This window comes from Numida meleagris, chromosome 27 (assembly GCF_002078875.1).
Source record: "Numida meleagris isolate 19003 breed g44 Domestic line chromosome 27, NumMel1.0, whole genome shotgun sequence".
In the NCBI taxonomy this organism is placed as follows: domain Eukaryota; kingdom Metazoa; phylum Chordata; class Aves; order Galliformes; family Numididae; genus Numida; species Numida meleagris.
Window position 1 is genome coordinate 3,803,803 of NC_034435.1, and position 23,365 is coordinate 3,827,167.

At 42.2% G+C, this 23,365-nt stretch overlaps 2 protein-coding genes across 18 annotated transcripts in view; one reads left to right on the forward strand and one right to left on the reverse strand.

Annotated features, from left to right (window-relative positions):
- UPF1 (UPF1, RNA helicase and ATPase) overlaps positions 1-586 on the reverse strand; it is a 19,953-nt gene extending 19,367 nt beyond the window's left edge. Inside the window, exon 1 of one of the 2 annotated variants that reach the window (XM_021378575.1) lies at positions 14-586. In XM_021378575.1, the coding sequence (XP_021234250.1) occupies positions 14-238 (225 nt within the window). In that variant the 5' untranslated portion in view covers positions 239-586. The remainder of the gene's footprint in view (positions 1-13) is intronic. The other variant, XM_021378576.1, reaches the window with a different exon arrangement.
- Positions 840-23,365, forward strand: part of COMP (cartilage oligomeric matrix protein) — a 34,911-nt gene continuing 12,385 nt past the window's right edge. The window contains exons 1-6 of one of the 16 annotated variants that reach the window (XM_021378657.1): positions 840-1,040; positions 1,438-1,567; positions 15,522-15,771; positions 18,310-18,423; positions 19,511-19,762; positions 21,749-21,834. In XM_021378657.1, the coding sequence (XP_021234332.1) occupies positions 19,687-19,762; positions 21,749-21,834 (162 nt within the window). In that variant the 5' untranslated portion in view covers positions 840-1,040; positions 1,438-1,567; positions 15,522-15,771; positions 18,310-18,423; positions 19,511-19,686. Of the gene's footprint in view, positions 1,041-1,437; positions 1,568-1,616; positions 1,749-15,521; positions 21,835-23,365 lie in introns of those variants that run through there. The other 15 variants (XM_021378659.1, XM_021378662.1, XM_021378664.1 and 12 more) reach the window with 15 other exon arrangements.

Sequence of the window (23,365 nt, forward strand, 5' to 3'; positions counted from 1 at the left end):
GGCGCGGCCTCACCTGGGCCTCGATGGGGCCTGCAGGGCCCTGGCCCGCTCCCGGAGCGCCTTGGGCCTGCCCGGGCCCCGCCTGCCCAGGCCCGGGCGGGGTTTGGGTCTGGCTGGGGAGGGTGAAGTCGGTGAACTCGAACTCGGAGCCTTGCGTGTCGGCGCCGAGCAGCTCGGCCTCCTCCGTGTCCAGGAAGGTGAGGGTCTGCGAACTCGGGCCGTACGCTTCCACGCTCATGGCGGCGGCGGTGGAGAAGAGAAGCGGCGCTTCCGCGCGCCCCCCCCACCTCGGCCGGGCCGCGCCTCACGGAGCCCGGGCGCCGCGCTACGCCAGCGGCGGGATCCGCCGCGCGCACCAGGCCGCGCCCCCGAGAACCGGCCGCCAACGAGCCCCCCGCTGCCCCGCTAGGGCAGCCCCGAACGCGGCCGAGGCGACGGAGGAAGGAGACGGCGCCGGAGAAGGGAACCGAGAGCCCCGAAGCGCTGCGAGAGGAACCGTCCGGCAGCCGCCGCGCGCCAGGCCAGGAGCGGTGACGCGGAGCGCACGGCGGACGCCAGCACGCCCCGTGCGCGTGGGCGGGTGACGCAGCACGCACACACCTGGGAGGGCACGGCGGGAGGGGGCGGGGCTCCGCGCGGAAGGCGCGAAGGAGCGCGCGACACCGCCCACGCGCGCAAAGCGGCGCGAACCACCTGAAGAGCTGGGGGGGGGGGGGGGGAAGGGCTGGGGGCGCTCTGAGTTCGCGCCTAAAGGAGGGGCTGTCCCGCGCCGCCCCCGCAGCCCGGACTCTCTCGCGAGGGGGGCGGAGCCTGCACGCTGATTGACTGCTGCGGTAGCCAATGAGCCCTCGAGCTGAGCAGGAAGGGCGGGCAGTGTCGGCTGAGGGCCCTGTGGTGGCGCGGGGCTGTGGTGGCTGTGTGGGTGCGCTGTGCTGCCCCTGCGGCCTGCCCGCATCACGGCCTCTGTGGAAGCGAGGCGTGGTGTCTCTGGTGATGGAGGCATACCCGGGATAAGGGCGTCCTGCAGGATTCTAACGCAGGTGATTAAGAAGGCTCTGGTATTACAGTAATACCTGCTTCAACTGTAAGATCCATCGTACCTATAATACCCCATGTGACTGTGGTACTTAGAGAGCTGAATTGGCGCGAGGGGAGCGGAGCAGCCCGTGGAGGTTCTCTGCGTTGTGTGGGTATGGGCAGGACGTGTTCAATCCATAAATAAATCTCTAGTTTGGGGTTTGGCAGCCCTCGTTTCGCCGTGCTTTTATTAGCACCAAACGAATCTCTTTTGAGGTTACTGCCAGGTGTTGTGAGAAGCACCGATAGGAAAAGCTGCGTGCTCATTCTCCTTTTTCCCCACAAAAGCTTCTAACTGTAAGATGCACACGTGTATTTTCTTTTGAAGTAACTTTAATTTTGTTCTTGCTTTTGGTGTAGGATAAAGCTTGGAACGGAAACAATATGTACCAAATTTGCACCTTTTAAACTGAAAAGATTTAAGTGAAGATTGGAAAGGATCTTGATGCACCAAGTACAGGAAGGGGAAACAAATGGAGAGAGAACACAGGTTTGCATTCATGTTGAGCTTTAAGCTTCTATGAAGGAACAGACTTACCAATAGTTGATCACAGAAGTATCTTTATTCATGAAAGTAGATTAATTAAGCAAAAAAAAAAAAAAGACAATGGAAATTTGATTGTGAAGTTATGACTGTCACATCAGCTGCAGTTTAACATGGTGACGTCGAGGTAAGTCAGTGTGTAGTCATATGTAACTTCCTACATTACGTTGAGACTTTTGATTCCTGAGGTTGAATCGTAGCGACATTAAACCCGCTTGTAGTCTGACTGGAAGGCATCCACAGATGAAATGAATTGATGCTTTCTTAAAACCAGCTGGAAATTATCTGTTTCATAATTCAGAGATGAGCATAACTGAAAAAATAGGAAGTCTTACTTGAAAACGAGATCTATTCTGAAGATTGTATTTATAAAACCAGGTAGGTTGTTTTGTATGGACACATTGTTTATGAATAAACAGACCATTCTTGCAACATTTGTCCAGTTTACAGAATCATCAGAAGTTTTGGAAACCTATCAAAGCCTTGATGTGCTGCTATATTTTTTTCCCTCCCTCCCTACATAATACAGAAAATAACAATGCTTTTAAAGAAGAGCTGTTTGGAAAACTCACTGAAGAGTGTAGACCCTGTGCTATCAGAAGGTTAATTTGGCTTCTGCTGAGCAGGCTGCGGCCCCGTTGCCGTGCTGGCAGGCAGGATCGTGCTGCTGTCTGAGGTGCTGAAGCCAGAGGGCCACCAGGGGGTTCTGGAGATCCCCACGTACCCCACCGTGTGTCTGGTGCCCCCGTTACACGAGTCAAAACTAAACCCACAGTGAGCAGAGCGTGGGAAGACTGTAGTTCACATGGGTGTGTTTTGAAAAGGCGTTCAAGTGGCAGTCGGTTGTGGCCATTGGGATCTCGGTTACTGTGTTTTAAAAAGGGAGACTGTAATTAGTCTTTACACCGGTATAGAGGCATGGCTTGTGAAAAAGATGCATTTGAATTTCATGACATTAATGCTTAATGGTAGGCCACTGCATTCCGGACATTCTTTGTACTTCTTTGGCATATTTGAAGATAAGGGTATATACAGTCTACACTGCAGTGCTTCCTAGATGATATTTTATTTGTGTAAGCGTTATTTTGTGAAAGTTTTACCTTTAAATCGGGGCTAATGCAAAGAGGTGGCACTCTGACTCGTTGGTCTTTATTGTTGTGCATCCAGTATGAAATTCCAAAAGGTAACACTCACAAAACAGGAACACATCACCTGAGAATGACCGTGCTTCGCCATTTTTGTGCATGATTAGAAGCTGGAATTCACAGGACATGCTTAGCCATAAGAAGCTGTCTGAGAGAACTAATGGGAGTGAGTTCAGTTTTTTAGAAAGACTCTTTCTGCTCGCTTGCATGAGCTAGCAAGTTTAAGGTGATTATCTTGCAGAGGTGATAATAAAGGTTCCTGATAATTGTAAGTGTAAAACAGAAGCATGCAGCAGTTTAGCTGTTGGTAGAAATAATGCATTCGTGACTCAAAATAGTTGGCTGTGCCAGAAGATTCTCCTTGAAATTAATTTCCATTCCAACACACGCTGTCACTGGCATTCGATAACATCCTCCATTCAGGACTGCACAAGAGAAGCCTGAAATGAAGCTGTTATGAAAAGGAACGAACTGATTGGTCTCTGCAAACTCCAAGCCATGGAGATAGTGTTAGAAAGTGTCACGATGACGTGAAGGGTTGAAAGCCAATCAAATGGAGTGTGAGCAATCTGCGAAACTGCTATTTCAGATGGCAGAGCCGGCTAAAGAAGCCATGTATTTTTATCCTGGGATAAAACAATTCAGATTAGGGGAAAATAAACATCAAGCTGAAGTCAGATTTTTCTTGACACAATGCTTAAGGAATGCTTGCACGTTACATATCTGATGATGATGTCTCTATAATAAGTACCATGGTTATGCAATACGTTAAAATATTATCAAATGAGAGATACAATCCATTAATTTATTTTGCATATTTAACCACTTTTTGTCTGCTCTGTTATTTCCACACATCTGCATTTTAACATCTCTTTATTTCTTCATTTTTGTTTAATGGTCAGGTAACTCATATTGTTTAAAAAGTTCTTAATTTTCTGTCCCTGTTTTTGCCTTTTGCTTTTCTCTTTTCCAAGTCTTCAAATGGAAATCCCGTGCAGTTTTACTTAGGTTATCTAGCCTGAGAAATAGAAAATGAAAGAAGAAAAAATACCCGTATGTTGTTTTTCTTTTGTTTGGGGTTTTTATATTATTATTATTTTCGTAAAACCATTCCTCTGTCAGAGTATGCTAAGAAAATTTCGATAGCAAAGAATACTGAACGATCAAATCTTTTGTTTTTTTAAAAACGTACCAATAATGCAGCAACGAAGCACAAATCTTTGAAAGCTGTGAATGTGCTGTTCCATTGCAGATATTACAGTTCTGCTCAGCTACCACGAGAGGGACGTAGAAGGAAAGCTAAGATAGCACAGGAAAAAAAAAAAAACAAGCCACCAAATTGAAAGAACAGCTTCATGCAGGTTCTTAGCAACATGCATTTTGCTTTTGTTTAGAAGGATCTTCTGGGATCGTAACATTTCTATTGTTTCCTCCATCCCTAATAGTCTTTACTAGCTTTATAGACCTTAAAAAATGTGTTAATGAGCATTAATAGCTAAAATGGATCTTTTCCCAGAACTCCATAATCTTTCCTCAGCGTTTTCCTGCTGGAATGTCTGTAGCAGTGTTGGGACAGGGTGTGGTTGGGCTGGCTGTGTTTTTGTTCCATCTCTAGCTATTGGGCCAACAAATACTGCAGCATTTAGTAGCCACATGGGCAAGAAGGTTATGGAGCTATTTCTGTTTATTTCTATTTAATTTTCGCAAATGAATGGGTGATGATGCACACGTCTTACGATCAGAGCTCATATAAATGCCATCATGAAACAAGAGGACCATAAAAACCTTTTAAGTAAATATTGAAGGATTTATTGGACCATTGTGGAATTAAAAAGCACAATCCTAGCACACACTGGATTGGAAGTAATGCACATGTATATTTAAGGATCTGCATCCTATTAATGCCTGGTGTCAGTAAAGCTTTACTTCAGCCATTGTGAGACAGAGGCATAACTAGTTGGGTGTGTGGCTTCATCTGAACAGCAATACTGGAAGAAAGGGCTGTTCTGAATAAGATGGAAATATTTTTTTTAATTATGATTATTATAATTTTATGAACTTTAGTCCTTAATGCATAAATTTGTGTAACGAGTATTTTAACATCACATTAAAAGATCGCTGTCAAGTGATCCTAGATTGAACAGTCTTTTTCAAAAAGCCCTTTAATCCACAAAATGCTTTCCCAAGCTGAGAGCACATCAGAGAAATATTATTGTGTAAATGTAGAAATTTCTCTAAGGTGCCAGAAATCGAAGTGCACCAGCTTTGGTGCAGGAGTACAAATAACGTGGTACTGAAAACTCACAGAGAAGGGCTATCACTCATTGCCAGTGGAATCCGAATACTTTTATCCTTTAGCAGGTTCTGCAGTATTTCTGTTTCAACCGATTTGTTTGCAGGTTCAGCTGCACTGTGGCTATAAAAAATATTCCCGAAGCAAACTGGATAAGTAGTTTAAAGCGATGGAGGAAAAGGGGGAGAAGATCTTGACATTTCTTCAGTGATCTCGGATGAAGAAGATACTTAGATATTAAGGTGATGAGTGACATAAAAAGATAATAGCAGCATACAAAAGCCAGTAAATGAAACTAGCTATAAAGTGTGCTACAAACCAGTTTTCTTTCCCTGTCTAAGCTAAGTGGATAGTAAAAGGCTAATAAACTATGAAAAGGTAATTTGATGTTGAAGTACTACTCAGAAATCCTTTAGCTCAGTATAAAATTGGAAATCCTTCCCCCCCAAATGTATTAAAATCCCTTTTACCTCTTGTTCCTCGTAAATAGCTGAAGTGTGTGGTCATCCTAAACAACGCCACGTTAACACTGAGTCTGAATTCAGTGAACATATGTAGGGAAAACATCTTTTTAAGTACGGAGCTTCTGGGTTTTTTGGTGGGTTTTTTTTTTTTGCAGTTTATTCTTCACTAGGTGAAATGAGCTACTTCTCTTTAACTGGCCACAGATGTCAGACTGCTAGCAAAAAGGCATGGTTTTTAAAATCCAAGGAAAATAGCTGGAAATAGTAGATATATTCCTGAAGATATTTGAGAGTTGCTTATTAAGTCTGCCTGTTGAAGGAGTTCTGGAAGAAGCAGGCTCGTTAAAAATATCCTGTTTCTAAAGGGGCATCATCGTTTCTTGAAGTGGGATTTCTTCAAAACAGATGTCGTTGTATCTCAGCTTAAAAACAAATTTTGAGTCTCTTGATTAACTACAAAGAGTGTACATGTTTCTTTGTTTTAATTTCTGGCAGTTATCCTGGGCAGATGGAGGAGCAGTGAGGTTATTTTGGTGTAATGTAAAATCCAGTATTTCACAATGAGTTTTGATATATTTGAATCTTGTGGACTGGTGCATCTCCCTCTGTTTCAGTGGAGAAAATAGAAGAGTGGTGATTTTTTCCGGTTATCCCCAGTGTCTTGTTTAAGTTTATAAATACCTTGAGTTTTAGCAATGTAATTTCTGATGTGGTAGCAGCTTGCTTTCTTCTCAAAGCATTACTGCTTTACAGACTTTAACTTTTGGGGAAGGTAATTTGCATGGAGTTAAATGTGAGGCTGTTTTTTGTGAAGAGTATGTTAAGAGAGCAAATAATTTGAAAAACAATATGGTTTTTTTGAGTCCTAACCTGATTTTTCTTCTCTAGTTCTTTAAGTGAATAACTTACTTGCATTCTCTACATGTAAAGTAAATCCTTCCAAGCTAAACCTTCTTCCTGCTGTGGGAAAAGTCTGCTAATTTGGCATTTCTCTTAAAAATGAAATAACGTAAGTAATCCAATAATTAGGTGTGTTGCCCTTTGGGCTTTGTTGCGGGAGGGAGTGTGTCTAAACTTCTCTGAAGGTTATACGTGTAAGAACATGTGTTTAGCCACATAATGTGGCTCCATGATTTAATACGAGTGCTTCAGATTCCTGTTGGCCTAAACACCTGCATCCGAAATGGTCCTTGTCATGAAATAACAGCCATTTAGCTTTCTGCTCTCCAGCTCCCAAGGATTAACACGTTTTCATGGACACCTCAGTTCTTTTTGATGCGAAATGCAGGCTTTGACAACAGGACCTTATCTTTCCATTGCAAATATTAAAGGTTCAGGAAACAGCAGGTATAAAACTTCCATACTCTTGTAGCAGCTGCAGGTAGGACAAGTAAAACAAACGGCTGCTTCTTTCTTGCTTGCCTGAAAAAGAAAAAAAATCTAGAATTGAGGGAGACCGAATATATTAGGTGTTGCAGTAGTTTTCCCATGATGGAAGCCCTTCCATTAGGAGCCTTGTATTTCTGATGTTTTGGGGTGAGTACAGGGCGAAAAGAGGTTGGGTGCTGAACCAGACTGGTTTCAGGATGGAGAAGCTTACTTGAAGTGGAAAGAATGTTTTCCTTGCAGCATCTTGTGGATTTGAGGAGGAACCAAGCCAGTACTGAACACAGGTCATGAATGGTTACAGTGTAGCTGTGTAATGCCTTCCCAGAACTCATGAGTTCCTTGGAAATGTACCCAGGCCACTGGAGGAATTTCATCAAACAGTATATGGAAAGATCAAGAGGCCGGTGGGGTCCCAGGTTTTAACAGTACTCCTGAGAGTGAATGATTTCATTTATTATACTATCTGCTTCCTAAATGCCGTGGGCTTAAGTGGATTTGCCCCTGTTTGCTTGAAAAAGAGTTTCCAAGTATCAGATTGATGATATTGAGTGTTTCCTATAGCTCCTTTGCCTGCCCATACTGTTTTGCCTTTTTCAGTGCAGTTTCATAGCCTGCTCCTCAGCTGCTAAGCCAGGGCAGAGGAAAAGCCATTTTCCCACCCCAGCCTGGTGCTGGTTGTCGGGACTTCCTCATTCTGGCTGATTTCAGGCCCACTGGCATGCCTTGGGAACATCCACACCCTGATGGCAACACCTCGAGACCTTCTCTGGACCTATCCAACCTGCCCTCTACTAGGCTTCCAGCAGCGCTTCCAAATGGCTAACCTTTGCTTTTGGCTTTGCTCTGCCTCCTGTGTGAAGGGCAGCCAGTGTGACAATGAATGAATGGAAAGGTTCTGGAAGTACTATGAAAAAAAGATAGAAGGAAAAGGAGTCCTTCCACCCTGTTCCCTCCGGTACCACGCAGACCAGCAGTTATCAAGTGGTGCCATCTGAGATTCATGATGAAGAGGCTAAAATGGAATTGCTTGAATTCCTGGACCCTGAGCAAGGTTCATGGCAGCCCTTTGAACCCATCACAGAGTCTGGAAACTGTGAACTGGGTCTGTTTTTACTAAAAATGAATTACCAGACTTAATTTATGATCAAACAGAAGTTTTCAAACTGTTTTTCAGTTTTGGTCCAGAAATCCACGAGTCTTATGTCATATGGAAGAAACCCAGGGCACAGAAACATTGTATGCAGTTGTTAGCAAATGTTATTAAGAAAAATGAAATCCTACGGCCTTTATTTCAGCTATAGTATGAAGTCTGAGCAAAGGTGCTCTGGGAAGCTTGCTGGCAAGTAAGTGGCATTCCAGTCTCAGACAAGATACTAACATATTAGGCCACTTTCTTGGCTGCAGGTTATTATATGACTTTACTGGAAGAAATTATTGCAAAAAGGATCTGAAGGTCTGCAAAGCAGTAATTCTAAGTAGCGCTTTGGTAATGATGTCATTTAAACAAAAAGTAATATTAAACATTGGGCAATGAACTTCTTTGGATTGAGAGCAACACAAGGCCACTAGCCAAAATGCAGAAGAATTTGTGAAGCAGGAGAAGTTGCATGGTATAATAAAAGTCTTGTGGAAAGTCCAAAGCACGTAAGGTCAAGGTCAAGTACAAAAAGACAGTATTAGAATGACCCTGAGGAGCGGCAGAATAAATAACCCAGTATTTTCTATGACTGTGAAGGCTTACAAGGAGGTGGAGTGGAGGAAGCTATTATAATTCTAGTCTTATATTGTGTACACTTAAGATCAGTCTATGAGTCTTGAAGTAAGAAGCCACATCTTGGGCTAGCTGGAGCACTGGAAAAATGTGAGTGATTGCTGTGAGCTCACACTGTTACTAAACTATTTGTTCTTTTGGAACTTAAAACAAATCCAGTTCCAACCTGCATCCACCTCCTCTCTACTGAGGAAGCAGAAAAGCTGAAATGAAACAAGGGGTGTTATTCTTGATGGACACGAGGTAACATCAGAAACACCATATAAGAGCTGTTATTGAAGGTTTCTTCTTTATGGAATGACCCATTATGGAACTACACGTGGTCTGAACTGAAGGATCAAGCTAAGGTATGGAGATTAACCCTTTGCTGTTATGTTTGTATAGTTCTAACTCAGTTCACCTTTGAATAGCTGGAGGCCTGGTGAGCTGGAGGCTCCACATGCCTCGCTCCTCTTTTCCCTCTTTGCTTCACTCATTCTGTGTTCCATTAGAGGCCACCACAAACCTCATCTGAAAAAAAAAGAAAGGGAGGGGGCACCTGCAGGACTAAATGGCAAAAGCTCCTGCTTTATAGCAAGGTTTAGAAGTGCAGCTTGGATCTGCTTAGAACAATTTCTCTTCCCGCTGTGTTAGGAGTAACTCCCAGATGTGACCTGAAGCCAGCAAATGATCTCAGGCAGTGAGATCAGATTTTGCTGAGTATACAGGGTTAGATGCGTTCATTGCTCTCTTTCCAGAAGATCTCCTATCCAAACCATGCATTGACATTTGATTTCCTTGGGAATATTGGCCTTCACAGTAGCCTTTACAGCATTTGTGTATAGAAACCCACAGTTACAACGTTGTCTCCTGCCTTGCCAGTTGAAAATTGCTTTTCTGATTGCTATTTATTCACCTGAGGCGTGGGGTTCCTGGAATTGTGTGCGTTTTCCTGGAAGAAGTGTTGAACAGTGTAATGGCTTGTGCAGAAAGCATTCAAAGACTGAAGCAATGTCAAGGAGAGACAAGGCAGCTGCAGTTTAGGGAGAGCTCTCAGATTCCACTCTCATGATAGGTATTTCTCTGGCCATCATTGTCTCGGGAACTCAGTGTCGCTTACACCCAAAGTGTTTTGGCTTGAATAAAGGTTAATGGAAGAAACTAAGTGCTGTGCTGGCCAAAAGCAATTGGCCTTTATTGAGGGAACCATTGCAAAAATACAGAGGATCGAACTTCTAGTTTCCATGTGGAATTAAAATTAGAGAAATGTTGTGACTATTGCAATTAGATGCCATCTGCGTCCTTGCAATCTTTGGATGGAGAAAGCAGTTTAAATGAAGCAAGGACTTAACTCTGAATCTTTACCCAGACCTTGATACCAAAAAATATTGTGAAAAAGATTGATTTTGCTTTTGTGGCTGTTTTTCAGATTTGGGTGGGGTCAGCAAAGGGAATTGCCAGAAATCTCCAGAGCCAGTTCATTCCTGTGAGATTTCTGGTCTGATATTTTCTTGAAAACTCAAGAGGTTTGGATTATTCTCCAGGCTGCATCTTTCTGGAGAGCTTCCCACTGCTTGTTAAGCCTTTGTACACGGATGCCATTTTTCCATTTCTCCAGGGGTGAAAATAAACCATAGTCTGAATGATGTTGAATTTTCCTCTGAGTTTATAAATGGTGTACAAAGGAGCACAATTTTCAAACAGAGCCAGTAATCTGTAATGTCTCAAAGCTTATGGAAGTAGAATGGGCACATGGAAAGAGATCTATGGTGAGATGGGCTGACACTGTAGCATAGCAGGAAAAGCACATATTTCTTCAACTGTTCACTTGAAGGCTAATAGGCTTCTTGAACTGATTCTCTTGACTTGCACCTGCTAATAACTTTCTAGGTAGTCTGGACATGGTAACGCAGGCATTCCCTTCAGCTCTGAGAAAGCTGCAACTTGGATCACGTTCCTAAGTCATACCTGTGTGCTTTCAGGCCTGAGTGGGGAGATACTTGTGCATGAGAATAGCTGAGTATTTAACACTGTTATCTAACCAAATGTGAATGAGGGCTCAGCTGCCTGGATCTGTGCTATTATTTGTGTTTGAAAATTCGTCTTCATATTGTATGAGATCTCTCTTTTGAGGGAGACAAAGTGATCCTGCTTCTGAGGACGATACCTGTCCTCCCCCACCCCCGGAGCGTGGGCCTTGTGAACATCTTTGTCTATTCATACACATGACAGCTGTAATTATCTTTGACAGAAAGCCTGTGGAACGCCTCAGGCAAATGCTGGAAGTGGGGACAGCAGTGTGGAGAATGTTCTGCCTTGTGGTGTAACGGGCTCTGTCTAGAAGACACTGGGTTTGTCATCCTCTGCTTATCCTTGAGGAACCGGCATTCTTTTGTGGTCAAGATTTTGGGTACAAGTAATGAGGGCATAAAAGGCAGATTCCAGGAAGAAGATTCATTCGTGTTTGTTCAAAATCTAACAGAAGTACTTAATCAGCTGAAGTGAGGTATAAGCAGAAAAGACTGAGAGACAATGTTCTGCTTTACCAGCATCATAAGAGGAAAAACTTCACTTTTTTTTTTATTAAGGCTCTGCTATAATGATAACCGCGTATTCTTTTTTCATATTAAAGATTCTCATTTTTCCATATGGACAAAGAAGCTGCTTTAGAGTACAGCCTTGACAATCTGCTGGTTCTTATCTCTCTGTTCTTCGTGCCCTTAACACATCTCACGTTCACCTTGATTCCTTGGCAATTGAAGAAAGCACTTACACCTGAAGACTCTTCACTGTAATTCATAATGGTTGTTTTTCTACACTGCTCTTGTGTAAGGAAAGGTCAGATTTCTGCATGCAAGTATTAAACTACTCATACTAATACTGAAATGTGTAGCCACCTCCTGAGACAAAGAGTGTTACATCTAGTGACCAACTTTTCTCCCCTTTCTCTGACCCGTCCAGTATTCTGAAGAATTGAGTTTGGAGAAAGCAATGCTCAGGCTTCTGACCTAGTGATGTCAGCATCCCCATAGTCAGTGAAGATGAAAGGGTGATTCAGTTAATCCTATGTGACTACTCTTTCTTCCTCTGTGTTCAATATAACTTAATTTTCACAGCTGAAAAGGTTTTTATTTCTTGCAAGAGCTGATTGATTGCAAATGATATTTTTACAGGGTACCATAACAGTGGTCCTTTAATCACCGGTGTCCTGAAAAGACCTGATTGCTTGGTAGTGCTTCTGCTTATTTCCAGCTGTGAAATCACACTGGATATCATCCTTCTGGTTTTTGGTGTTATTTGTGTGTGTGTTTGTGGAGGGGAGTTTGTTCTTGGTTTTTTTAAATGTAAACAGTAGAGCTAATTGCTATGGAGAGGTTTTATGAAAATAAGCAAATGAGAAGAAAAAACGGCCCCTGTTACAGTCAGTGAAAGTGGAAGTGTTAAGAGAGCTATCATTAATCTTGAATCAACACTTAGTGAAAAGCTACAACTTTTTACTGCCTGTATCCAGAAGGCTTGAACAGGTTTGCTTAATATAACTTCTGGCATGGACATTTTTTGATGTTCCCTTGAGATGTCCACAGAAAGGACAGCTTTGTGGTCTGCAGTTAGTAGGTCCAGCGTGTTGGGAAAGGTAACTTACCACTTCATACTTCTGAGGCAGAATAAACTGTGAAGTTCAAATTTTCTCTGTGGATCTCTGGGATGAGACCACAGAAAGCACAGCTCTGTCTCCTGTGAACGGATGCTAACCATTCCTTGGCTCCCTCTCTGAAAAGCGTGGTTTTCTCTGGAGTCCCAAGCCAAATGTTTCTCTTTTTTTTTTTTTTTTCCTCTGCTGTTCTGCACTCTGTTATATATTTGGCTGTGCTCTCTGTCCCAAAGGTGTCTATGTTCTGGTGGTATTAGGTATGAATAAGTTGTCGAGTTCTTTGGGCTCTTCCTTGCTGAAAGGCACGCTGGAAACTTGATCTTTTTTTGAAGCTACATGGCGAAGGGCTAACGGCGTGTGCCAACCTGTGGCTAGGAGGCAGTGATCTGAGGACAGCTAATTCTTGTCTGTGAAATACTTGTGTATATGATACAGGAATAGTATTATTCCTACACAGTATGTGCATTTATGTGTAGCTACTGAACTAATCACGTGTGGACAGCTCTAGCAGCCTGTCAACGTAGAGTTCCAGGGCCCCTCATGTTGAGTATTCCCCCTGTGAAGGGGTCAGTGCCAGACGTTTCTTTTGAGTTAGTGAGTTTTGGTAGGTGATCAAAAGCAAGTCATTGCTCCCTAGGACAGGTCCCCAGGATATTAAGAAGTGTATGTGCTGTCTGCCCACCTACATGTGTGATCTCAGAGCCCTGAGCACTTCCAGTCCCCTCAGTAATGAGACAATTCCTGTTTACACTATTGCTGAAGACCCCTGGATTACACAATAGGAAGATTTGAGCAGGGAGATGGATTATATACATCATTTAGAGGAAAGGAAAAACCAGCCTGCTTACAAGAGCTTTTGTTTTTAAGGTTTGCCATCCCTGAGAGTTTTTGGAAGTGACTTAGTGCATACTGAGCAACGAGTGAAAGCAATCAGGAAAGCTGTGTTATTGTCATTATGACTCTGGGAGGTGTCTTTTAGTAGCGAAAACCTTTTGGGAGACCACGGCCAAAACAGTTTTACTGCAAGAACTGCATACTCCAAGCATTAATGATACTCCCAACAATAATTTCCAGCAAGACATGATGGCTTAACCATCGCATCAGTTTGCATCTCTCTTGGTCAAAACAGCCTTCAGTCTTCTCCCTTTTTTTTTTTTTTCCAATGCAGTTCAGTTAATTATTCCCAGTTCCCTCAATGAGGCTGAGCTCCCACTGGCTCTTGGAGCAATAGTAGCTCATTGTTGCAAATGAGCTTAATCCAGTGCTAGAAGTCTTTATTGTCTATAATAGAAAATGGCATGAATAGTAAAGGAAAAAATGTGAGATGTTTCCTGTAAGGTTTTAACAACCCTCCTGGGTGCATGATTACAACACATGCTGGGGAATAGTTTTGAGCAGGGTGGCGGTGAGGAGAAGCTCTGGCAGCATTTTACACCCCCATCTGTAAGCCTCGTTACAGCGAGCTGCTTGAGAAGGGAAAGATGGGACACAGCTCTTCTCGATCTGAATGTGCCACTGCTTTTCAGTCCTTTGCCCTTCTGATTTCTCAGAATTTGTCTCTGGCAGGCTTAAATGAGAGGCAAAACAAAGCCAAACGAGGGCCAATATGAAATTTGTGGGCTTACAAAAGCACTTTGCTTGGCCTCCTGCCCTCAGCTTTGTAAAGAGTGTTTTAGTTCCAGGTGTTTCGTTCTTTTCAGACAGCGCTATGCTGACACCATGTCTGACGTATTTTGGAAGGGGATTATCAGTATGAGACCCAGGAGTGGAGAATATCTGATGGTGCTATCATCTGTCTACAGATGACAAAGTTCTGGACCGTATTTTCAGTGAATAACAATGCTCAGGGCGATTTTGTATTCAGGATCTCGTATTTCAGCCTTTCTTCACGTGGAGCTCAGACCTACATTATAGATTTTTCAGCAGTCCTGTCACTGGCCTTGTCTTCTACTGTTTCTGATGAGTCCTCGGATGGAGCTACTAGTAACCAAGTAATGCAGCACTCTTCCTCAGAAAAGTATTGTGGCAATGAAGACTGAAGCATTTGTTGCGTTGGCTATTCAAGAGCAAAAATAGTGGAAAACCCTGAATCAGGTCGTGCTGGCTCTGTCACTAGTGTTGGTTGAGAACGAAGAGTTAAGGATAAAACAGAGAGTTTGTGTTCTCAGCTCATCCACCTTACATGTGGGAGTCCTCCCTCAGATGTTGGGAGGCATCTCTGCAGCTTTTTTTTCATAAACCATTTTGCAGCTATTTCTATACCCTAACTGAAAGTTGTTGGTGTTTTCTCTCTTTCTAAAACGCTAAGCAATTGGTCGGGGAAAAACTGATGTCCCCTTGCAAGTCAGATTTTCATACACAGAAAGGATAAAAGTAATCAAATTCCCAGTAGCGTTGCAGGAATAAGCAGGAAAGTTGGCCCTTCTGAACTCTAACCTCACTTCAAGGATGGCCTCACTTTCTGTACTGTAATGCAGTAACTTCCTCTCCGGAGACTTCCCTGACACAACGTGCTAATTGATTTGATGCTGCAGTTGTGGCCAGAGTTATGTCATTCTGCTTATAGCCACAGTGGATTGTGTAACTTTTTTTAAGCTCATATAAATGACTTTTCTGATATTACTCAAATTCCATTAGTAGAGTAGAAAACAAGGAGAATTAATGATAAAGTTAACGTAGCGCACAATGGAGCCATGTCCATTTATTATGTTTTTGCAGGCTTGGTTCTCTGTCATTGCAGTTGCCATTGATTAATTGAAAGAAACATTAAAAGTACTTATAAAAGGTCTTCAGTGGCCTTCAGTATCTCGCTTCCCTTAGAGATTTAAAGTTAAGAGACATAAACCAGATTTCAGCAATCTGTAACTCTTCAAACAAGTAACAGCACAACCTTGAGTGGATTATTGCATCTTGCATTGAATGAGGCATATGGAGAGGAGGTGAGGCTGTTATTGAGTATTGACTGATGGAGTATTCTTACAATATTTGCTTCACTGTAGATGTTGATGTCAAATAATGAATCTGCCTTTCCTAAAGCATTGGTGTTGTTATTTACATTACTTAGTTCCTACCTAAACTTTGTTACCTTGGGGCCACAAATAGTTCTAAGCATAAATCATTTAGGAATCCTGTTTGTTGAGACTGTGTTTTAGCAACAGATGAAATAAGTATTTGTACATAATCAAGCTGTAAAATCATGTTTTGCAGATTTCTGAAGATAGAAGTTTGTTTTGGCTGGAAACACTCTGCAGAAAGGTAGGACCAGACTAACGATTCTGCTCACTGCTGGGCTTCAAACTCGACTGTCCAGTCCTTTCCACAGTGTCTGTCTTCAGAATTTGCAAACGTTCATCTGTGGCATTCAGAATAAGTAGATGCTGAAAAGTTCTAACGTATTGGGCTTCTTACTGATCCACGCATGAGTGAAAGAGAAATGAGCATTGAATGAATGTGTCAGGTTGGTTCAACTTCATTTGTAATCTCATAGTTCAGCAGAACAGGGAACATACCTTCCATGACATTGATAGTTCATTCATGGTGGCATTTAATAACAATTATGACTGATTATGATTTAATTCAGACTTCAAGACTCCGACCTAACAGTTGACAGTCTGCAATGATTATGACCTTTTTTTTTTTTTTTTATCTCCACCTCTCTATATTGCATGTCTGAAAGCTGGAAACCTCGCTACATTACCAGGCTCTTGTAAAACTGCTGAATTGAAATGCACATCTTCTAATATGTAATGCTCCTTTAAAGAAGGTACTAATTACACCATGCTCTGTGTGTGCGTGGTGAATAAGAAAAGCAGTGGGCCTAAAGAGCATCCCTGGGAAACATTTTCTAGCAGTGGGAATATAAAGCACTGGAAGGCTTCCTGAGCTGCTTGTGGAGCCTCCATTGCTGGAGGCATTCAAGAACAGGGTAGAGGAGAAATCTGGCTCAAGAATGCCCCAGGTACTATTGATCCTGTACAGAGACAAAGTGGAGAAGAGTATTTTAAAATCTTTACCGGTTATCTTCTATAATAATTTTGTTTCTTATGGCCATACGTATATAAGAACCACTGTAAAACACTTAGCATACTATTTTGGAGAGTGGAGGTGTTTTTCACTTATTTTTAGAACTTGACCTTAAGACTGAAAAATAACTTTTTCCTTCTGACTTTTGTTCTTCGCTTGGCAAGCATTAGTTAAAAACACAGAGATGGAAAATATTTAAACTTTAAACTAGCATGAGCTTTTCTTTTTGTTGTTTGTTTGTGTGCTAGTTTCATTTGTGATGTCAACTCCAGTCAGGGAAAAAGGTGTAACTAAGCTGGCACTGCACAGAGTGCAAAAATACTCTTAGGCCCAAGCCCAAGTAAACACTATCTACTGCTCAATTTTGTTAATTTATTTTTATCAGTAATACTTAAAAAATTCTTATTCACAAATCTGGAAGATGTTTCCCCACCAGATAATAACAACAAGTTGAGATATATCATCCACTTCTTAATTTTAAACAGGAGCAGGTACCCAGAATTAATCACATCACGACTGAACGCTTTCTGATCCACTACTGTGTGTTTAAGCTGCATTAGAGCAACGATTTATGGGATTTCTAGCCCCTTAGATCTGAATATAGAAAGATGAAGAATGAGTCCAAGGAAAATAAGGGTAGGAATGACCTCATTTTGTGGAGACACCATGTCTTGGTCAACTTCAGAAAGCTGTGAAGAAACTAGCTGCATTTTTCTCTGTGCAGTTATTTTACCACCATCAACGAAAAGGTGCCAAAATCTGTTGCAGAATAAAGAGAAGTGACTTTGGGTTTCCAGAACATAAAGATACACTGATTGCTGCCTTCATATGCAGAAGACATCATTTACAATTAGTGTAATGTAAATCTAATATGCCTTGGTTCATTTCATTTCGAATAAGTGATCAGTAAGCCCTGTTTTGTCACCATACTGTCCCACACTAATTGTTGCTGAGGGAAATGGATGTCGTTTCTCAGCAGTGAATATTCCTGACGTCACTGAGTTTGAGAACTTGCAGAACTGTACATACAGTTTTCGTCTTGTGCCGTAACACATCAGCAGAGTCATGTAGAAGTAACATGCTTCATGTGTTCAGTTTACTCTCCAGCCTCCACTAATAAATTAATTATTAGTGACTTTTGGAAGGGAAAGCAGATGGTGACGAGCTTGCAGATTGTCCATGTCACCAAAGTTCCCTCTTTCACTTTCCTGTGAAGAGATCCAGCATCACTGCTGGTAGCTCCTTCATGTTTTAAATCCTTTGACTTGCAACTTGTCCATACAAGGTGTTTGGAAGAGTGAGGTTCTCTTCTTACCATTTTTCTTTCACAGTGACTTGAAGAGTTTGGGAGCTTCCTTCTTTTTCTGCCAATTATTTGAATTTCTTCAGTTCATAGTAAAACCAAAGAAAATAATCTAACTTCTCTGCGTTCTGGTTTTGATGAGTTAGTTTGAATGCTAAATAATAGGCATAATTTAAAATTTTACATGTAACATGATCACCAGTTTATAGTATTGCAACAGGGTTTGTGATTCTGAGCAGCTGAAAGTGTTCAGAAAAAGGCTGAGCTCTGTGCAGAAGAATCATGGCTCCTCTTGACAGTCTCCCACAGCTCTTCCTAGACACAAATACTACTCCCTTGCTGGCTGGGGGTCACATTGTTTTACAAGCCAAATTCATATGGCCTCAAAAATGGTTGTTTCTAGGCAGTCCACTCTCTCTTCTGATACACTGGTTTCCTTTCTTTGGCCTCTGAAGGCTTAGAAACACAGAAGTATCCAGTTATCTAGATAATGGGCTTTCAAGCAACGTTTTTATTAGGTGTCTGAGTTTAAGGTTTTTTGTATGTCAGTTTGTTTGGTTCTGTGTCATGGTACCATCGAGTAATACTTCACTCGGATAGCAGAAAATGTATTCATATTTTATTTGCCTTGTATTGAATGGTTCCTTTTTTCTTTCCACTTACCACAAGAAACAAACCTGCATGGTTGATTATTACCCTTTGGTTCACAACAAGAAGTCACTTGCTGTGCATAACATGAGGTGGCATGCTCCTGACAAGCAGAATCGTACAAACACCACCTAGGTAACACTGGCAAACTAACTTAATGTTTAGTATAGATTTATGTGGTGTGAGAAAATGTAAAATCTGTCTGCTGCAGCATTCCTGTACTATAAAACTAGCACTTGTTTGCATACTGTGTTGAACGTGCATGCTCATTAGTGCCTACAGGCCTACACACCGTTACCTTCAAGAATTGTGCGTAGCCACAGGGATGGGAAGTTTTTCCTGAATATGGGAGGTCTGAGGCCAAAATGAGGACAAAAACCTTCTGTAAATATCCAAATATTCTGCTTCTATAACACTTTAAAGACTGAACTACTGTTTTCTGGGGCTTTACTGTCTGTGGCATCCCCAAGGATTTTGGATGATCAACATGCTAATAGATTTCCTAATCAAACAGTGGGAACGTGTGATCAAGACTTTCACTGGTCTTCAGACTAACCTCTTTTACAGCTCATGGTTTAACTTGCAGTTTCCTTCATGTAGTAGCTTTAAGATTTTTGGGGGGCGAATTTTCTTTGGCTGCTCTGGATGGATTTCTCAATCTGCTCTGTGTCCTCTGATGGAAAGTGCTGGACTGAGACTCATTCTTTCACAGACAAGAAGCAGCACAGTCTCCCCTCCTTTCATGCTGTCACCTCTGCACTGCATCCTTCCTTTAGACAAGCCTGGGGACGGGGGGGGGGGAATGAGAACACCAGCCTCTAAGGACTGGTCCATTTGCCAGATCCCTTACTGAAAATGGTGTGATAGCCCCTCTTTGGAGCTGGAAGATGACTCAATAATTCTACCCCAAATGTGAGTGGTAAAACTGCCTTGGGGTGTTTCGAGAGCCTTTTCTGAAACTCCACTGGGGTCCAGATGTCTCATAGCTTTTGTGATCTTGTGAATAGTTTCAGAAGGAAAATCTGTGAGGGATAGGGATATGAATCATCTGTCTATCCCGCGTCCATGAAGAAGAAATAAAAACCCTGATCCAAAAAAAATCCATTTAATTCTGGAATTTTCTGACCTATTTTGGTGCAAGCCGATCTAAAAAAAAAAATTAAACTACTCTCCTGATGAGTTTCTCATATTGTTTACTTTTGTAACGTTCTCTGTGGACTAGCAGCCAGAAATGACGTCCACCCGTCGTCCAGCATCAGAGAATAAGAACTTCAGAGGAAGGAATGCAACTTCATAAATAGGAAACCACAGATACTAATGGGGAGCAGAGGCAAACCTGCAGGTTAAAAAGTAGTTGCAAGAGAAGCCCATACATCCACACCGCGTGGAGATTCAAAGATGAATTCAGCTCTAGCCTTTGTTTTTCTCCTCTGCCTCTCTTGTCCTTTTTCATCATGTCAGCAGAGGAGAGCAGGTAAGAAATTCTAATTTTCTCTATATTTTCTGGATTCCTGTGTTTTCTAGACTGCTCTGAATATTCCGTTTTGCAGCAGGGAATGAGGAAGAAGATAACATTTCAGCTACGTCTGCTGAAGCCTGAAAGCAGCGTTCAGGGATTTTGTAGTCTTGTATGAAAATCGAAGCCAAACTGTTAATGTTCAGTCTTAGATTTTCCCCCACTTTCCCACCTGATTAGTGATGTATTTTATTTATTTCAGGGGAAATGGAAATGTTGTGTTCTATAATGACCTACAGGAGACGATTTATATTAATCTGCATTTTGCATGTGATAAAGAAATTAGCTCATGCAGGATGTCCTGTAGCAGGAGCCTTGGATATCCTCTCTGCTTATGCACCTAGAGCTTAGAGCAGCCCTAACTTCTAGGAACTTAGCCATGCTTAGTTCAGCTTAGTTCATTACAGAAGTTCCACTTCTCTGAACAGCCTGATAGGGAACATTCAGCCTCAAGGACTGTGTACCAAGAGATTCAAATGTGTGCCTGTGGAAACAGAATGAGCCCTTAGAGAAAGATGCATAGTAAAAGAAATGTCTGCAAGTGCAGATTTAGTTTGGGAATCACTCCTGAGTGATTGACTCATTACTGTGAATTTGAAGCTTAAAACAAATGAAAAAAAAAACCCACTTATTTTGAGACATATCTTGCTATTAGGAATGGAGAATTCTTCCATAACAGAAATAAGAAACCTGAAGCCTTGATACAGAGCTTATTCAGAACTCCTTTTTGAAGTTCAAATTATGTGCAAGCTCCTTGTTTTCAATAAGATAAGAAATGTCATTTTCATTTACTCTTTCTATCTTAGAATTTGTGGTACTTCCAATTCAGATCCCAAACCAAAACGTATTGGAGAGGTTACAACTATTCATCAAGTCCTCTTGGTTCTGTGCAGGGAAAACCCACGAGGCTTTCAGGTTCATTTGTCACCTGAGTTGTACTCAGCAGCACGGGCTGACACGCTGCCTCTGGTGCTGGCACATCCTTCATGCCTGGAGGAAGCAGACCCCCAACTCCAGCTAATTTTCCCCTGCTCATTTGCCTTCTGCTCAGTAGAAGACGCTGCTATTCCTGTCTTCATAAAGGTTTGCTTACACTGTAGGCAAGGTGTGACGTCTGTTAAAAGATTAATTAATCTAGGAAAGCCTTGAAAAACGAGGCTGTACTTTCTCATGGCAGTCAGGAGAATACCAGAGTTGAACTTTCTGTCCAGTTGTTTTTAAATTATTCATATTTTCGTATATATTTTTAGAAACAGTAAGCTACTTCCATTCATTCTTTTAGAGCAAAGCTGAAGAGCGTAGACTAGATTTTTAGCATGCCTCAGGAGATTAGGCAAGTCTAGAATGTACCACATGAGAAGGAAAAGTCATGCATGGATGCAGATGTACCTTTTGTGTCCCAAAGCAACTGCAAAGCAGTTTGAAACTGCCACTACCCAAAATGAACCCAGCTTCATGCAGCAAGTCTGACCCTCGAGAACAGGCTATGCAGCAGCTGAGGTGCTGGTTTTCCACGTTCAGTCCTTGGCAGCACATTTGGGATAGACTCGGCAAAGAGCTTTGATTTACCTGTGCCTTTCATAGTAACTTTCACAGCACTGAATTATTTATTTGCTTCTTTTGGCAGCAGAGGCTTCCAACGTGTGAACTGCTCAGCCTGTGCCAGATTAACAGCTACCACAACTGCCAGGCTGCCAGGACAATTTGTTTGCTGAGAGGTAGCTGTTACCTGAGTGACAAGCTTGGCTGATTATCACCACCAAGAGCAAATCCTTGCCTATGTGCAAGTCTTTATTACTTCCAAGCAAACGCCTGGTTAGGAACTGGGAGAAACTGGTGTGGAGGATTCTGTGTCTTTAATATTAAACATAAGTTAATGGTATCAGTTGGGTTGTACTGCTAATAGCTCTTCTGTGTTTTTCCCAATCACTGTGTTTTCGGTAGGAGTTGAAGTTGGGCCTGAAATGCTGGAAGAGATGAGACAAACTAACCGTGTGTTAATGGAAGTTCGAGACTTGTTGAAACAGCAGGTGGGTGAGAAAGGGATCTAATCCTTGTTTGCTGGGCAAGATCAGTCACTGAATCTTCTGCCTTAAATGCTGAGTTTGGGGACGAGGGGGCCTCCTCCTGTGTTAGGTGAAATAAGCAACAGAATTATTGCTGTGAACACCAGGGTCAAGAGGTGGTCTCACAATTAGGTCTGTTGTTCTGAGAAAAAGTAGATTCATGTGATTGCAGATTCTGCTGCTTGGAACTGTGTCTGCTGAAAAGCAGTGCACGCGGAGAATGAACTCTTAAAAAAAAAAAAAAGGCTCACAGTAGATGTATATTTAACTGGAAAAACAAGTCACTTTTTCCTTGGTTTTGTGGGCACTTGAAATCAGTAGCATCCAAACTTGGAAGATGGAAGAGACCTTTCAGCCATCTATTAGGGTCCTGGAAAGGAAAGTCATATGGAGTCTAAACAAGCTCTGTATTCGCTTTCCTCTTGTTGTTTTAATCCTAAGCCCTTCTGGCTCTGGTAGTTTCTTAGGGAATTTGGAACTTCTTGGGTGCTTAGATCCTTTCCCATTTTAACAAGGAGATGGTGGTTTGTCTGCTCACCTCTTTTAGGTATAGAAAAAGGTTCCGTTCTCCCTTTATTCATTCTGGGAGCTGAGGGCAGCAGCTTCTGCCTGCCAGCTAATTGGAATGGCAGACAGGTCTGTGTGCCAGGGCAAACTGGGCGGCCTCTAATCTGCAAAAACATCTGTTGCATTGAGTTACTCTCAAATTTCAGGCTTCTGCATAAATACCCAGTGTTTACTAGGAATCAGGTCAGACATGGTTCCTGGCAGCCTGCAGCAATGATTTCCAGTGTTCCCTTCCAGCTTAGTGCTTACTCTCCATATAGATTTTCTATTTGTTCTTTCTCTCACTCTTGCCACCTACTTTTTTTTTTTTTAGTCCATGGGCTTTTTCTAAATGGCACTTTCAAGAAAACTCTTCCCCAGAAGACAAACTCACATATGTCACTGGAAAGCCAAGGAGGCAGTTCATAAAGTCTTAATTTGTGCAAAGATTTTCTAAAACTTACTTTTTCTTGATTCATCATCTAGAGATGTTGGCAGTAAGGACAGCGAAAGAAGTAATAACAAAAGCCCAGGCCTAGTCTCCTGAGCCAAAGGCTGAAGAATTCTCAGCACAAAGGAACCTCTGATATTCATTAGCAGCTCTCCAACACCTCCCCTCTGCATTTTGTCACCCGCTCCTAATGGGACATGCTCTGGGGATTTGGGTTAGATGTACTTCTGCATTAACTATTCAAAATACATAACCCCTGACCACGCAGGAGGAAAGAGAGAATCTAACACAGAACGAAATCTTGCTGCTATATGTGGAAGCTGGCAGAGAGACATGAGCAGATGATTTTGTCCAAGTACAAAGTGAAACGTCTTAATAGTGGAAACACGAAGTCTATAGGGCGTGTAAGGGGGGTCACATATTGTGCCTGAGCATTGGCTGTAGATAGCCAATAAGGTTTTTTCAGGAAAGAAGCCTGCTAGGATTCCTGTCTAAGAT